Consider the following 17,814-nt stretch of genomic DNA (forward strand, 5'->3'; position numbering starts at 1 on the left):
GAGAGGACTCACACAAACCTGGCCCTTTGAGCAGGCCTCTGCACTCTTCTACGATGTGGAGTGCTAGCTTTCAACGCAGCGTTTTCGACTGAACAGGATAGCCACATGGGGGTTGCCGGGGGGTGAGGAGATACAATCTACTAACTAAACTATCTCACAAAACCTTACACCCCTTTGGGGAGGCCCTGTGAGCACCTGTGTAAGGCCTCCTCCGACTCTGCACCCCCGTCCCCAGTTCTCACCAAAATGAGTCATGGTATGAGTGGGTGACAAGACCTGTTACAGAGCCAGACATATGATCTCCACTGCTAAAGAGGAGAGAAAGTTGTCTACTCCTAGGAATGCACAACCTATTAAAATGTTCTCCTCTTCGATCCCTCCCAGCCCACAGATTCTGTGGTATTTGGATTAACTGTGTAGACGAAGCTGCTGATTAACTTTGGTTGCCAGCAAGTCAGAGCACAAAATTAATTTCAATATTTCACCTATATATGAACATTTTACCTAGTTATTCACAGCCTGCAAAACAGAGTTATCTGACATACCTGCTGCAGAAAAAATCTCAATCTTTAGACAACCTCAGACAGTGTCAGAGCCCAAAAAGAAGACTTTTCTTTTAAGCTATCAAGAACAAGTTTCCTATAAAAAGAACTTCATCCTCACTGCCTTGTGCCAAAACACTTCCTGTTATACAAATAGTGCAGCACAAACAAACAAGCTTAAATTTACTGTGAATGTTCCAGATCCTTAGATGGATCCAAAAAGCCCAGCAGTCAGTAGAATGGCAGAAATCTTATCTGGGCTTCATTTTTCTGTCTGATTTGATGACAGGATTCAAAACTGAATTTAAATGACAAGAAGGTAACTGGTAAAATGTTTGTTAGCATTATTACAGAGTAATGTTCTGCATTGTATTTATCAAATGTGAAATCCACTGCTGAGGACAATGTGCTCTTCTGTGACACCGTCTTGAGTTCTGAAAACAGGAGGGACAATCCCCCTCCCTGCAACTTGAACTTTCACATTAATCCCCAACTGACATGGATGGATTATTTGCACCACTGATCCTGGCAACACACACATTTTTATCACACACATTGACCTGCAGCATTGAGCAGATGAAGTTGACAAAGATGTGTCATCTCTGCGTGGTGGAGCAGTCGACTGCAAATACCAGAGTTCTAGCGAGGATATGGGGTAACTAACAACAGCCAGAGGATCGCGGCGTAACCACCACAACACACCCTCCTCGCTCTCATCAATCACTTATCAAGGCTTTTGGATAGCTATTTATACCTCCGCCTGTATTACATGGCACTGGATAACAGCGTGGGCAACATCTTTGGAAATTATATTTGATATAGAACCTAGAACAATATATTATGCGTCATCATGTAAAATGTGTTAAGACCAGCTCATTTTCACATACGTTTGCATATACAAGAGCCGTGTACTAAAAAATCTAAACTTTAATAGTTAATAAGTAAATTAAGTAATAATAGTTTGACATTATGGAAAATGCCCTTAATCGTTTTCTTATCGAGAATTAGATGAGAAACAGCTAGTCTGACTCTGTCCAAAACTAACTAAAAAATATTTGTTAAATCAAATAAGTTGTCAAACTGCTTTTTGTACAACTTAATTAAATGAACTATGGGATAGTTGTTTCCCCCTGTTTACAGTCTTCATGCTAAACTAAGGGAGTTCTAGGACTTATTGTTACATATTTACTGAACAAGCGGGAGAGTGTATATCTACGACCTGAGTATCACTCTCATTTTACTATTGGCAAAAAAGCAAATACGTGTAGTTCCCAAAATGTAAACTATTCCTGTAAGAGTACCTGTAACAGCAGAATTATTTTTTGTTGGAAAAATGGTTTCAGTGTAAGATTATTTCAAAAGGTTGCCATCAAATTCGTCTGTTGTCTCTTTACAAAAAAGTGCTGCTCATGTTTGCTCAATTGTCCATATCTTTATTTTCTTTTGACACTATCAGACATCTACAGTTAAAACACAACATTTGGCAAAATACAATGATTTGGCAAAAAACTTGTACTGATTGACTCTCTGATTATTTCAGCAAACTGGCAGAAAATTTGCATTTCTGCAGAAATCTTCACGTTCAGCCATACACAAAGACTTCATCCCACTCCGGTATTCAGTGTTTTTAGTGACTCCAGCAAAATCATTGCCAGGTCAGACTAGTATCAAGATACATCCTGATTCACTCTCTGGTGCTGTGACACACTCACAGACTCAGACAGGGGTCAGAGAAGCCACAGCTAATCATGTTTGTTTTTGTGCAAAAAAGAGAAAAAGGAAGAAAGGATGAAATAGACAGACGCCACGAATGTTCCTTTAAAGTCACCGACCACATTGGATAGGGAAATTCTTGTTTCCATACATGAGATTGGACTGTACAATATGAAACTATGAATGGCAGTTTCATAGTTAATCTGTGGGACAGCCGAGGTCTTGGATGACAGTTTCTGAACTCACAATAGCTCCAACTAAGAAAGCCACCAGCACAGTGAGTCACACAACTCCACATGAATAAAAGTGCTATATCTCTGCTGCATTTTGGCACAACGTTTTCAATTAGGTCATGCCAACAGGATTACCGCCTAATAAAAAATAAATAAATAAACTTCAGCGTAAATTTGCCTCCCTTGACGAAAATGTCCATCTCACAGCACTAAAACCATCGTCTCTGACGCTGGTTGTCCTTTTCAAGTGTCTCTCTCCTTTCGCCACAATTCATAGCCTCTTGAAGCACCAACATTACTTACAAAGGCGCAGTGAAATCACATTCACTGCCTGACAACACTTGCATGTTATAAAGAGATTCGGACATTAAAAATATATACAACATATTGTTTCAGTACCCCATAAATGAAAACACTCCCTCAGTCTGGTGCACATACAGGAATGATCTGTGTTAGTGGGCTGGTTTGATCCAGATGATGATTCAGTTCACTACAAGTTTATATACAGGTTTCACTATGGCATTTGGAACCATATTCCATAAGAAAAATATTGAATTATCCAAATTTACGTCAATGGTCCCTTTGACAGTGAAGGAATATCAAAATGATAATAACCTGAAACATGTTCGAGTACTTTGACCAAGAAGCCGCCGGCTCATCTTGCATAAAATGTTGACATGGTCTTGCACAGTACTTTTCATAAATACCTAACCATCATGTCAATAGCTGCTGAGTGCTGTTGAGATGCATTGTTTAGTGGATTAGCTGTTCTGACGACATTTCAAAGTGAAGTGATATCTACAGACGCTGATGTGTGATCTTCAGTGGTTTAGGTTGGCTGGCAAGCCACACAACTGTAAACAGGAGTGTAAAGAAAAAAATACAGAAAAATACATTTCACGTGCAACCTCTTAACGTCCCAAACACTGCGATGGGATGATTCAAAGACAGAAATGTAGATAATCTTGCAGTAAAAAGTCACATCTTTCACATTTTTCTTAACAGGTGTTGCAAAAATGTGGGCAGAGCTCAACTGATCTTATGATAACATCTGCCTGAAATAGTTGAAAATATCAGTGTAAATATTTAAGGTCACATTGTGGGATGACGGTACAGTACACACAGCAAAATAGCTTAATCAAAGGCTTCAGTCATATGTTCATTTTGTGCTTTTTCCTCTTTGTCAGTGTATTCAATAAAATAAATAACAGACTTTAGTAGATCAAATTAGAATGCAACATAAGAGGTGCGTGGGAGTTTTATTTTGCAGTACAATGGCTCTGTACTGTACTATCATCATCCACATGGGATCCGACTGCACTGTGACACATCACATGTGACAATGAACAATTCACAACATGATTAAAATAGTAACCTCCCTCTCACAGCCAGAGACACATCTGCTGTCGGAGACTACCAGGGGTAATGATCACCATATGTCATCTACAACCACATAATATGATGACCGTCTGTCTTACTGTACATATGTAAAGATAGGTAACAGTTGGATTAGCAGTGCAAATGCAAACTTACAAAAATATGGGAAAAAATGACAGCTACATAATTCCAAAAATACACAATATGTACATGACACAATTGAAATACTTTCACATTTGAGTTCAGTAAACACTGCATAGGTGACTGCATCACTAGCGCAGATGAGATTTTTTTTTGTCATATAATGCCTCACTTGAATAAATATTACATAAATATTTTCACTTATTATGTCAGTCTCCTTGTGCAGCCTACACTAGTCCAATATCCGCTGTGTGCCATTTCATGAAGAGGTGATATTTAAAGAAAAACAACAACAACAACCGTGCATCATGAATGTTTTCTGTTATACGGGAACATCCGTTCAATCAAGCATTCATACTAATAATAGAACAAAAACCTAAAAAATAGCAGCAAATGTGGGCATGTTAAGCAAAACATGAATTGAAATAACAATAAAAAATGTAGTGCATTTGCAATCCATAAAAAATAAATAATAAATGAATAACACAAAAGGCAAAGTAAGGCTTAGCAAAATTTGCAAATTAAAAAAAACAAGATGGATGTCTCACTGGGCCACTGAACCAATAGAAAAACGTCATTCGGGAGCTATGGACAGAACAGTAATGAACCTTCATGTTAACTGAAGGCCAAAAATCTTAAAGCACTTCCCTCAATAACAAAGCAAGCACTGCATAGCCCTTCAGAGCACTATCCGCCCCAGTACCACTTGTCAAGATTATTAAATGCCTTGTACTCCTTGTGCCTACGCAGGTAATCACAAGCCAGGCATGTGTGCTCTGCCCAGAAATAGGCCTTCTTTACTTTAAAGTGCCGCCGCCACTCAAAGTACCTGAGGTACATTTCCTCATTCTTATCCAGGAGCAGCAGGTAATCAGCCAGCTCCTTGGGCGAAGTGAAGTCGTCCACGTGGATGAAGGCGTCCCCCTGGATAAAGTTCTCGTAGTTCTGCCTGGGCGGACCAAGAACCACTGGCACCGTCCCCACAGAGAGCGGGTTGTACAGTTTTTCAGTAATGTAGTCCTTGTGGATGGAGTTCTCAAAAGCCAGGTAGAACTTACAGCTGGCAATTGTGGGGAAGTAGTCTTGGTCAGAGATGTACTCTCCAAAGGCTTGTCCATATGCGTGAACCTCAATGTGTTTGTACAGTTCATTGTAGTATTTCACCCGCACATGGTCCTGGTTCCAGTTGCTCACAATCCAGCAGATCAGCTTGTTTTTGCTGGGTGGGACAAAGTCCTCTTCGCCCTCCGCTGCTACAATGGACCCATAAGGCACTTCAATGTCAGCATCCTGACGGTAATTGAGAGTCAGATTGAACAGGTTCTCGATCCCAGGAAGCTGGGAGGAGTGCGACGGCGACTCTAAGTTCATCCATATCCATTTCTGGAAGGAGGGTCGCTGGACTGGCGGCAGGTTAGACTGGTCAGTGCAGATGTCTCGGTGATGGATGACGACCCCATCCGACTTGTTGTAGAGGTTCCTGTCCGCTGTGATGAAACAGCCCTCGATATTGAAGAGAGAGCTACACACACTCAGGTCGTAGGTTTGTCCGAAGGGCCACAGCCAGATCAATACGGTGGTTACGTTTCTATCACTCTTGGTGGAGAAGAGGTTCTTGACCCGGTCTGTGGATTCTGTTGACTCCACAGGTCCCGATAACCAGCTGGTGGATGGTTTAAAATACATCAAAAACAGAGTCACAAAGCATCCCAGTACGAAAGTGCCGAGTAGAAGGGGTCGTAGGATTCTGTGAAAAGGTGCAGATGGCATACTCTGTCCTGAAAAGGGCACACCAATGAAGAAAAGTCAGAACAAAGTCATGATCAACAGGATACAACATTCAGGCTAATCACCTAATCATGTAAAAGTGTGTTGCACATTACCACCATGTGTTTATAATGTCTATTATATTGGATCATTGATTCTGAGCATCATTTGTGCCTCAATTAAATACAGTTGGTTTGTGAGCATCTGCATGGGAACACAGCATTCCTATTCATGCTATAATCTATGAGTATACACCCTGCCATGCGTAAGGCACCCACTACTTTGGATTAAGAAAAATGTGTTGCCGCCTCAGGCACAATACAAACCTGGTGGATTTGACTGAATGCTAAAATCCAAGCAAGAGTAGAGGTTGTGGGAATCGGAGGGAGCAGTTCCTACATGCGGTCGATGGTGGGATCAATCTTCTTTGTGATTCAGTGCTCATAGACAGAAAAAAAGCTAAGAGATGCCTCTTCGCTCTTTCGCAGAATAACAATGATCCGTAATGATCTAATGAGGTGTGTTTGATCTTGAATGTACAGGTCTTCTTAATGATGCCTCCTTTACGTGAGCAGAGACAGAGAATCAGAGAGAGAGAATCAGAGAGAATCAGTTAGGGCTAGAGCTCGGGGAAAGTAACTGAATATCACCAGAGAAAAAGCATGCAGCATCACATCTGGAGGTTATATGCAATCAACATGCAGAGATAAGCTTCATCTCAAGAAACACATCTTTTAAATTTAGGTGGGACATAAAATGAAAACACTAAGGTTATTGCAAAATTGTCAGTTAATCCTGGATATTATTTAAAATTTGCTAGTTAAGCACGGTTGTAAGCTTCCAGCTGTTATTAGTTTTTGGCATACACTGTGTATTGTAAGAGAATGCTACCATCTTAAGGCGGACGAGAGTAGAAAGGCCCCCTGCCCGCAGCTCTCTGGGGCTCAGCACACCTGCATGTTGCATAAAGAGGCCATACAAGCAGATTAAGATGCCATGCAGAAACAGACCTTGAAACACATCGCTGAGGCAGATTTAAATGAGTAAGACCAGCTCCAACATTGATTTTCCTCACACTATCTGCCCAATATGACATACGGGGAGTGATATTGGCCTTATGTGCACCCCTTCATCTCTCCCATCTGTGACTTAGGTATGAAGATCTGTTCACAGAGGTCACATGAACCAGAACCAGCTGAGTGCTGCTCCTTTTAAAGGCTTATCAATACATTTTTATGTAGGCAAATCCTCTTACTCCTCTGAAACATGTTTCTGTCAGCAGCAGCGGTGGGTTCTTTGCTTTACAGATGATGCAGCCCATGCATACCTTCAAATGTTGCTGTAAAATATGTAAAACAAAGATCTAGAAAGGCTGAAATGTACAGCAATGCAGGGATCAAAATCAGGCCTGTTAAATATGCAGTGTGTTGTAAAGTTATAGTGTCTCCATGGTGATGGTGCTGAGGTCAGAGTATTTAACATGAGAGGCTAATAAGGCTCACACAGTTGTTATGTTCCCCTCTTTTTTTCATCTCTGTAGCCTACCATGAAATGAGACCTGAGTGAGACACATGCAGCTCAGGCATTCAATCAGATTTTAAACAACATAACAAGGGGGTTTGTCAAATGCATTGTGATGTATTTGGGACAAGGAAAGAGCACCGCATGGGTGAGTAGTCTGCAGCGAGGCTACGTTTGAAATGACTGGAGAGAGGCAGAAAAAACGCAACCACAGATTTTTGGTAGCATCAGTCACAGAGACGCATCAAATCACTTATGTGGTGTTAGTAACAGGTAAGCTACGGGGCAAAAAGAAAGCGCTCATGTCCTGCAAAATGACATTTGATTTCTATTTTCGCATTGATTTATGTGTATTCTGTCAGGAAGGCCACAGCGCCAATCGTAAAAGGACACTCCATCTCAGGTGAGAATCAGTTTCCAGCCACCGAGCACTGAAGGTCATAAAACGTGATGCTATATTCGAGCCACTGTTTAAAATGGTCTTTTGGCGTGACATTGCATCGAAGTTAATAAGAATATTGGAGACTCACTGGGATATTTCATGTGTTCCCTAACACAACACCCTTTTGCGCACTAAACGCGCAGAAGATAATAGCGAGGAGGATGGTGCTGAAAAATATAACGTTGTGCAACGCAAATCCAGCTGAGACTGCAATGTAAGATTTGAAATACAAGTGCATTCACTGGAGAAAACCCTTTATATTCCCCTTAACTGTCTAGTGCTTGAAACGTGATATGTAAAATAAACACCCCGAGGAAAATGAGAAAGCGCCGGTCAGTATATTTTCTGTGATATGTTTCCGTGGAGATCGTTTTTAATTAGCTGGCGAGGATTTGCCGTCAAAAAACAAACAAACAAACAAACAAAAAAAACAGGTGCCGCTGCTCAGCCATGGGTTGCAAGGAAAAAATAGACATGCATTTCACTCACCATCTCGACAGGCGTGAGTCAAAATAGACCTTTCTTCTCATTTCCTCCGGAGGTCCGTATCCTTCTCAAAGACACCTTGCAACATACGGAAGATGTGGATGCATTTGGAATAAAAACTCGCGTCTGTCCGCCGTATTTGCAGGAATAGATCCGTATAAGCCCACATCCATCGTCTTGATCCAGCAAATGATGGTACCCACTGTAGCAATGTGAGCTCAATGTTTCCCACTGCTGCACACCGACGCATAGAACGATGGCTGCAAAAAAATAAAAAAATAATAAAAAAAATAAAAAATAAAAAATTGGCGGCTACCCCGTCAGCCTGCACACTAAATTCATAGCTCGGTGTGTGAGGACGCCATGTATGCTCAGGGATGTGATGCGATGTGGAATAATTCCCTGCTGGCTGCCCATGCGCTACCTTGCTCTGTTTACCGTCAATGCAGCTGCAGGCTGTCGCGGAGCTCCAGTGTGTGCGTGTTTGTGTGTGTGTGGGATGCTGAGATTCAGCGTAAGTGCATATTACACTTCAATCATCTGATTAAGGTTCCCATTTTAATAAAAAGGTGAATCATTCCTGCCGCGAGGAAGCACGGATCAAAGGTTCTCCCCTCACTTGGCCGGTGTCGACGGTTTATCCAAGTAAAGGGAGTAATAGGAGGTTTGTGGTACGTGGCTGCCTATTAGTGATGTAGCGGCAAGCCAAAGGCTGACCACCATGTCTCACACCCTCAGCCTCTAACCAAATCAAACATCAGTTAACTAATTCATGCTAATATTCACATTTTCATGTCATTTACATCACTTGCCACTATGAAGAGACCGAGGCCTCAATACAACAGTGGCCAATTATTCTACAGATAAAAAGAGGCACTTCCTAATGTGGCTATTAGTACCATTATTGCCTATTAGCTCATAAATTCATTATTTAAAAGGACACTTGCGTTTTATTATTGCACTTCCATAAAGTTGGGGGACTTGTGAGAGACATATTTTTAAAAAGAATTACCAAAATCGAAGGCGCAAAAGCTGAGATATCACAACTTTTACTATAACCTTGTATGGGCCAAGCTCCAAAAACACATAGACCCAATTCCCATAATGCAACTCAGTTGAGTCTTTCATTAGACCCCCCCTCTCTGCCCTGAAATTCTTACATCTTTCCAACTTCATAACCCCAGTTTGTAATGCTGGCTTACATCAACTATAATCTATATTTTTATAATAAGTGTATCAAATAAAATGAATCAATTGAAAACAATGAGACAACAGCGTGAAGCCAGTGACGAACCTACAGACTTATCACCCAAATCTGCAGCTCCTGTCAGCTTAGCATCCAATAAAAATAAGTTATTACAGGTTTAAGGTTTGGTCACATTATACTTGCATCCTGCAAAGTCAGAATTCACCTTTGTTCAACTTTTACCAAGTGGATGTATTTGGTCAGTCAATACAAACACTGATGCACTGTGTTTGGAAATGGAGAAGTTATTATTCCAGAGTGTTTCATCACATGCATTTTAATCCCATAACAGTGACATGAAATTAAACATTTCCTCCCAATATGCAAAATTCGCATCAAGGAAGATCCAATATTAAAAAAAGAGAGGTGGTAAAGTGTCTTTATGTGACACATTCAGAAACATGCTACTTTGACACCATGACATGTAACAGGCATACACCAGTATCCTTCCATTAACAAGAAATTATTCCACAGATAAAAATCTTGATTTTGCCATCCACTCTCTCTGGGCTCTTTGCCTGTTTCAATAACTGAACTGCTGTAATATTATCCCTCTGCTGTTGTCATCACTGATTCATCTCCGACTTGAGGTTGACATGCCTTTCACATATCAAGATCTATGTGGTGCTTTTTCCTTGTACTGTTTTTTGGTCTGAGGCAGAGTTGGAAGCAGAGTGAGGAGACAGCTTTTGCTTTGTTAGTGTCTTTCTACTTTACCAGAGTGCACTTTATTAATTTCTTACCTAGGTTTAATATAGTCACAGATTACAGGACAGCAAAACATGCCTATGCACAGTTTCAGCTGGATACAGTGGAGACAGTGATAAAACATGGCAATTACGTTATGAATCCAAAAATGTTCAAGGCTGTGTAAACAAGAAGTAAAAAGACATCAGTGTAATTAACAATAATACCCCTCCCAGGTTTAAAAAAAAAATCAACAAAAAAATCACATACATCACTACCCGTTCTCAGTTATTCATCGTCTTCATTTTGTTTTGCATTCTGCAACAACTTCATTTAGCGTTGATGTAATTATTTTATTCAGCGATGAATTAACATTCACTACGGCTCTTGGTCAGGTCATTCCTGCCATTTCCGTCTCTCGCCACCAAAAATCGCAGCCCATTTGCGAGTTATCTCCAGGTAAATTGCAGGTTTATTGGGCAGGTAATCCAGATACACAGTCTGACTTGTTTTGGGAATTGCCATTTCAATCTGAGTCCCCTCATGCCATTCATTAAATGATGTTATAGAGATAAAATCAGGCCTGGCTTGCAATGCAGCACTCAGTGAGGTTTCATAGTATTTGCCATTGATGCGGTTTCGCGTGTTTTGGAAGTTCCAGGGTCGAATGCTTGTGTCAATATAACCAGGACCCACACTTGGGATGAATATCAGGTTGTTATCTTCACAGAAAGACTTAATAGATTCCCAGTTCCGCTGAGTGGACCCATAGGAAAAACCATTTGTAGCAAAGTAGGTGTAGACACCATCAAAACCAGCAGTCAGAATATCCCGTTTATGTTTCTCCTCAACCAGCAGGGCGATGAAAATGGCATCATACGGAGTATCCCTGATGCTGTTTCTTTCTGTGTGTTTTAGAAGTTTGGCCCACTGCTCCGAGTTCATCAGATATGAGTCATACACATAGAAGAGTGGAAGAAGCTTGCCAGTGTTTGTTCGGTACTTGAAGAAAGCAGGGTGCTCTCCATATCTGAGAAGAGGAGGAGGTATATGACACAAGCTAAACAACTGAAGAAAGAAAAATGTCATAGGGACAGAAAGACTGACTCAAACATAATTATTGAATTGATGCAATGAATCATGACAGAATGATTTCCAGAGGGAGTGTAAGATCATGGTGCTGACATTTGACTGACAACACTGAAGAAACACAGCACTACTCACTTCTCAATGATGTATTTGACATTAGTGAACATGTTGACTTCATCTCTTCCTTTGTATGGTTCAATGTGAAACAGTACCTGAAAACACATAAATGAGAGCAACATTAATGCTGGAGTACGGGACTTCTACATATAGATGAACTTCTGTTACATTCAAGCCCTTGCCAAACAAGTTCACACAATGCTGATTAAGTCTGACAGGTAAATCTCCCTGTATTTCGCATTATAAAATGGAGGAAACTGATTGGTTCATACTAGTGGTATAATGGGCATGTACAACAGCTATGACGTCAAATTCCTTTACACAGATCCGTATCACTCTGTGACAAAGTGACGTTAGAAAGTAATACCAGGCACAGTATCAGTACCACAGTATCACCTGGCAACAATGTTGCTAAGAATATGCGAGTAAGCAGAGAGATGGCTAGGATATGCAAACCACTGCAGTACCACAATTCAAAAACGAGAGAGCTGAATCGAGAGAGATTATAGCTGAGTGGACACAAGTGTGAAGGCTCTCTCCAGCTATTGCTATTGGCAACTGAAATGAGAGAAAGTGAAGTAAGAAATGAGATGAGAGATGAGAGTAAGTAGAGTTTTTTAGTGGCTGCACAATCTTGTGTCGGGCTGAACAACAACCCTTAACTGTGATATAATAAGCATATACAACAGCCTGTCGTGAGCTATTGCATAAGTATACCACAGTTTTGTCTGTGGCAACATTGCTGCACTGGCGAACTGGTAGTGATGCAAGGTTTGCCAGAGCCTAAGGGGGGAGCAACCATAGGGACAGCAGCAACTCAGTATGGCAGAGCCAATACGTCATAACTGTTGGGTAATTACTCTCACTGTCAGAAAGGAGATTCAAAAGTTCTGCACTGCAGGTTTAAAGGATAAAAACTTCCAATGGCAAAACATTGTTATATATATAAAAATGATCTAGGGAAAAGGGAGCGCAGGTGTAGGATCAGCACTCTGTATTGGACAGCCTGAGCTGAGGTATCAGTCTCTGTATCGGGAGGAAGAAAGTAGGATCAGTGCATCTTTATCACAAATCCAGTGATAAAGTTGAAATAATCAACCTGATCTCCAATGCAATTAACTGTGTTCCACTGTTATGCAGTGACTCTGACAAAACTCTACCTACATTATAAAACACACAATCTAAATGAGCTACTTTTGTTAATCTTCATTATCATCATCGCCTATGATTATGCCATATCTGTCAAGTGCCCCTGAGCACAGTACTGTATGTAGGCCTATACATTAATAATAATAATAATCCTTATTTGTAGAGCACTTTTCAAAAACAAGTTACAAAGTGCTTTAACAAGTGTAAAGAATAATACAAAAAAGATAAGAGCATGAAAATTTAATATAAAATTAGTAAAATACAATAAAAGGGATAAAATAAAGTCAAATAAGATCGGGAAAAGCTCTCCTATAAAAGTATGTTTTAAGAAGGGACTTAAAAGAGTTCACTGACTCAGCCGACCTGATTTCCTCGGGCAGGCTGTTCCAGAGCCTCGGGGCCCTGACAGAAAACGCTCTGTCCCCTTTAGTTTTCAGTCGAGACTCTGGAACAGACAACAGACCTCTGCCCGAGGATCTCAAGGTACGTGCTGGTGCGTATGGGACTAAAAGGTCAGAAATATAACAAGGCGAGAGGCCATGAAGAGCTTTAAAAGTGATCAATAGAATTTTAAAGTCAATTCTAAAACATACTGGGAGCCAGTGTAATGAAGCTAAAATAGGCTAAAATATTTCTTTGTTCTGGTTAAAAGCCTGGCAGCTGAGTTCTGGACAGTCTGGAGTCGATCAATAGATTTTTGGGTTAAACAGGTGAAAAGGCTGTTGCAATAATCCAGGCGTGATGAGATGAAGGCGTGTAAAATGGTCTCGGTGTCCTTAAAAGTTAACATAGATCGAATTTTAGCTATATTTCTAAGTTGATAAAAACATGATTGAACAAGCTTTGTGGTGTGCTGCTCAAAATTTAAATTACTATCAAACCAAACACCAAGGTTCTTTGCCACAGACTTAATTTGATTTACTAGGGAACCAGCAGATGGCAGTATTTGATTTGCCATCTGCTGAGACCCGATGACCAGGATTTGTGTTTTGTCTGAGTTCAGCTGGAGGAAATTATTTGACATCCATTTTTTAACTTCACAAAGGCAGTTGTTAAGTGAACTCAGCATTCCAGGGTCTGTGGATCTGACGGGCAAGTATATTTGTGTGTCATCAGCATAAATATGAAAAGAAATGCCATGTTTATGGATAATATGTCCAAGGGGAAGCAGATACAAGGAAAACAAAATGGGTCCTAAGACAGACCCCTGAGGCACACCATATTTAACTGGACAGAATGAAGAGACATAGTTGTTTACAGACACGCAAAACTTCCTATTTGACAGGTAGGATGAAAACCATTCTAGAGCAGTACCAGAGATCCCCACCCAGTGCCTCAGTCTGTCTAACGTGATCAATGGTGTCAAAAGCAGCGCTAAGGTCCAGGAGTACCAGGACTGAGCACATACCTTCATCAGCAGACATTAAAAGGTCATTGGTGACTTTAAGCAGGGCAGTCTCAGTGCTGTGGTACTTCCTAAAACCAGACTGAAACTTTTCAAATAATTTGTTATTTTCCAGTACAGTGAGCAGCTGTTTGGACACAATTCTTTCTAGAATCTTTGCAATAAAAGGCAGTTTTGAAATTGGTCTAAAATTATGTGGGAGGGAGGGATCTAAACCAGGTTTCTTTAAAAGTGGGTTCACGCAAGCCGTTTTAAAATAATCATGAGCGGTGGTGTGTCCAGGTGTGCTGCATGAATGATTAGTCATTCACGTAAGTCATGTGTGGACCGCACCACATGCTGTATGTGCGCAGCTAACATTTCTGAGCCCCGTTATACAGTGTTCGTGGTTGTGTGTGGAGACAGACAGACCCAAACTCAGTATACATATATAGATTCAAAAAAACTGTTTAGACAGCTGGTAAAAACAACACAAAAGGCTATTTAACTCACTCATGTTCATACAGACCTTAATATGGTATTTATGTGCCACTTCCAGCAGCAAAGGCACAAAGTCATCCATTGGCTCCCCATTATCATCCTTTGTATTAGGAGGATACCAGGAAACAGCGATGACACCTGAAAATTAACAGTTACAAACATGAACCCTGAACCCGAAATGAAAGCAAACACTCATAAATGTTCATAATGAGATACTCATATAGTGTAAATGTATTGCAGTCATAGTAAATCTGTGGTGGTTATCTGGTAAGGGCAGAAATGAACATGCTGACAATAATTTTCCTGATTTCAGTCAAAATATGGATTATGTATTTTAAATCAGTAGATACAAGACCATTTAATTTGAATATAAGACTACAGTGTAATGTCCAAAAATGACACCATAAATAATGAAATCATTATCATCTCTGCCTTATGTATTATAAAAAGATAGTGCTGGCAGTAACTCAATATTATGATTTAATAATTAATAATGATAATCAACTTTATTGGCCTCATACAATTTTATACACAGTACAATGTATGTGGAATTTGTTCACTTCATTTAACCCATCCTAATCACCCACAGTGCAGTACCTGGACAGCAGTTACATAACATATACATATAACATATATACATAATCATAGGCGATGGTGATTTAGATTTTGTGTTTTAAACTGTAGGTAGAGTTTTGTCAGATTCATTAATTGCATTGAAAATCAGTTTTATTATTATTATTATTTTACATGTGATTTTGTACACATGTGCTATCGTATGGTATATTTTATTACTGGATTTGTGATCTCAATAAAGATGCACTAATCCTGCCTTTTCCCACTTTCTCAGTACCTGCCAATACCGAGAGAGTACTGATCCTACACCAGTGCTCTCTTTTTCCCCAGATCATTTTTATGTATGTTAACATGAGGCCGGGGAGTGCTGTGGCTATAGTCAGCAGCCCAACATAACTTAATGAATGTAACTCATAGCAGAATCACAGAATTTTATAATGATGTTGACAAAAAAACTGTATATAATTTGAATTAAATTAGATCAGTATGCATTGCTATATTTTAACCACATTGCCCAGGACTATCATAATCTCACAGTATCATGATATCATCACAAAATGGTTTGAAAAATGGAAACAGTGATAATGTTGCATTATTGGTCAGCCCTGGAGATTTAAGTTCAGGTGAAGTTCTGTCTTACCAATGGCTGCTGTGCGCAGCTGCTGCATATGAGCCTCTATAATGGAGGGATCCCTGGAACTGTAAGCCCCTAAAGAAGGGTAGAAGTTGGACCCAATGTCATCAGGTGGGCTGTGTCTCCCTTGTGGATATCCCTGAGCCACCTTGAAGTCCCAGTGTGGCAGCTGCGGGTGATCCCAGTGGATATATTTGCCATCAAACTTTGGGTTCCCATACCACGCATAGTAGAAGGCATGGAGATAGTAGTTAGGAGGAGGGAACTTCCTCAGTGTAGTCTCCAGTTTTGCATCTTTGTCTGACTGAGCAGGGTCTTTCATTTTGGTCTGGTCAGGCTTGTTGTTTTCTCGCTGGTTCTCATCCTTTTTGTCCAGTAACAGCTCCACACCAACAGAGTCCTCTGGTGTAAGCGTCTTCAAGACCACTGTTATTATGAGCACAAGCAACACCAAAGCAACTAATGTGATGCAAAACTTGCGCCTAAATCTTGCCATTCTTCAGTCAGTGCTTGATGCTTTCCACAGTTCACTGTTGAGAAAGCAGTGAAGTGTTGGACAGGATGCCATTGAACCTCGATCGGTGAGTTTCTGTTGAGCCTGAAGGTTTGAGGAAACAAGGGATATTGTTACAAAAGGGCTGCAACTAACAATTATTTTCGTGATTAATCAACTACTCATTTGGTCTATAAAAGAACACAGTGACAAATGGCCATCAGTTTATTGTAACCCTTATTTTTTTCCTGACCAACAGCTCAAACCCATAGATGTTCAGTTTAGTGTGAAACTAACAATTATTTTCTTGATAAAAAAATACCCATCACGATTTGTCAGAACTCAAGGTGATCGCTTCAAATGTCTTGCACCAAAAATTCACATTTCATGAGCAAATGCAAAAAGCTGTTTTGCTTGAAAAATTATTTAAAAAGTTCCAATAAATGTTCTGTCAGCGACTAATCGATTAATCGACTAACTGTTGCAGCTCTCGTCCAGTTTACTACAATGTAAGGCAAAGAAAAACAGCAAATTCTCATATTTAACAGGAGGCAGGCATTAAACGCTTGGCAGTTTTGTTTGAAAAATGATCTAAACAATATATCAATAATCGATGCGCTCTAAAAAGCAGAGAACAAACAAGAGGCGCAGGAAGCCATATAGAGATGCACTGATGATAGAGTTATTTTAATTGACTGCATACTATGCGGAAGTCCTGTCTGATACAGAGTTACAACCATTGCAGTACGCTCATTATGCTTTACCCCTTACAGCTACTGCAGTCAGCGAGGCCTAAAGACACAACTAACAAGCTAACAACGTTAGCTACTTCAACTCTACCTGCATTGATGAACTTTAGACTTCCACAGCGGCCAAGAATAACAGGGGTGACACAATATTAGTTTTGTCCTACGACACACTTAACGTTACTTCACTTGTACCGTACCAAGTCTGGGTCTATTGAATATTCTACATTAAATATAAGCTATATAGCACGACTCTTCATAAATTATTTTTGTTGCATGAGATGCAAAAGACGAGAAACGACCTGCACTTCTGGTTCAGTAGCTTGTCCTGGAAAACGTCATTCGTAGATCTGTAAACGCCGCAGCTGGGAATGCGCAGTGACTGTGACCCATCCATGTTGTGTAGGAAGCGGGTGTTGTACGCTGCTGCGGTCCAGTCAACAACAGTCAAACTGAATCAGGGTTCGCCCCCTTTCGTTTGGGAAGGTGTATTACACAAACAATCCTCACTAAAAAGGACCAATACATTGATGCCATGAAAACAAGAACTCATGCCAGACTGCTCGGAACTGGGAAGTTTCCAAGTTGAAATATCCAACTTCCAACCTCAAAACGTTCCAGTAGCATGGTGGTGCATGACGCCGAAAGTGAACGAAAACCATGGCAGACCGTTTCACAGTGTACACACAGTTGCACCTTCGGCAGTGCTTTAGGTGTTAATTAAAAGGATGGCAGTTTAAATGCAAACAAGTGACATAAATAGCTTATATGTTGTAACTGTGTACCCCTCTAGCTACATCAGTTGGTAACCATCAAGTCATTCAATGTTGTAGGTTACACTTCCTAATGTTTTGGCATTTTTAATAACTTTTATGCAGAGAAGATGCCTTTATGAGGTTCTTTACTATAGCCAGCTACCTAATAGGCAATAACATATTTCTACATGAATGTACATGCTGAACAGGTTTTATGA

General features: G+C 40.3%; 2 protein-coding genes across 4 annotated transcripts; both read right to left on the bottom strand.

Annotated features, from left to right (window-relative positions):
* Window positions 1-1,960: 1,960 nt before the first annotated feature.
* Window positions 1,961-8,923, bottom strand: fut9a (fucosyltransferase 9a). Its single transcript, XM_038728183.1, has 3 exons — window positions 8,226-8,923; window positions 6,100-6,334; window positions 1,961-5,784 (listed from the first exon to the last, which is right to left on the bottom strand). Exon 3 carries the CDS (start codon window positions 5,774-5,776, stop codon window positions 4,694-4,696), a length of 1,083 nt encoding a protein of 360 aa, XP_038584111.1. The 5' UTR covers window positions 5,777-5,784; window positions 6,100-6,334; window positions 8,226-8,923; the 3' UTR covers window positions 1,961-4,693.
* An 804-nt stretch (window positions 8,924-9,727) lies between these two features.
* On the bottom strand, window positions 9,728-17,239 carry manea (mannosidase, endo-alpha). 3 transcript variants are annotated; one of them, XM_038728181.1, is made up of 5 exons: window positions 17,144-17,239; window positions 15,609-16,200; window positions 14,424-14,533; window positions 11,380-11,456; window positions 9,728-11,185 (listed from the first exon to the last, which is right to left on the bottom strand). In XM_038728181.1, the coding sequence occupies exons 2-5, from the start codon at window positions 16,096-16,098 to the stop codon at window positions 10,552-10,554; spliced, it is 1,311 nt and encodes a 436-aa protein (XP_038584109.1). In that variant the 5' UTR covers window positions 16,099-16,200; window positions 17,144-17,239; the 3' UTR covers window positions 9,728-10,551. The 3 variants fall into 3 exon arrangements, with proteins under 3 accessions (XP_038584109.1, XP_038584107.1, XP_038584110.1); XM_038728179.1 differs by lacking the exon at window positions 17,144-17,239 and adding an exon at window positions 16,936-17,137; XM_038728182.1 differs by lacking the exon at window positions 17,144-17,239 and adding an exon at window positions 16,860-16,934.
* Between the last annotated feature and the right edge of the window lie 575 nt (window positions 17,240-17,814).

Source organism: Micropterus salmoides, unplaced genomic scaffold (assembly GCF_014851395.1).
Source record: "Micropterus salmoides isolate LMB-PRFRI ecotype aquatic unplaced genomic scaffold, ASM1485139v1 Ms_hic_scaffold_19, whole genome shotgun sequence".
Classification (NCBI taxonomy): Eukaryota; Metazoa; Chordata; class Actinopteri; order Centrarchiformes; family Centrarchidae; genus Micropterus; species Micropterus salmoides.

Excerpts from the sequence above, each read along its gene's own strand:
- fut9a (XM_038728183.1), bottom strand. The coding sequence starts at position 5,776 with ATGCCATCTGCACCTTTTCACAGAATCCTACGACCCCTTCTACTCGGC.
- manea (XM_038728181.1), bottom strand. The coding sequence starts at position 16,098 with ATGGCAAGATTTAGGCGCAAGTTTTGCATCACATTAGTTGCTTTGGTG. Across the intron at positions 11,457-14,423 it reads CACATAAATACCATATTAAG|GTACTGTTTCACATTGAACC; the intron begins GTCTGTATGAAC and ends ATGTGTTTTCAG. Across the intron at positions 11,186-11,379 it reads GTCAAATACATCATTGAGAA|ATATGGAGAGCACCCTGCTT; the intron begins GTGAGTAGTGCT and ends TCCTCTTCTCAG.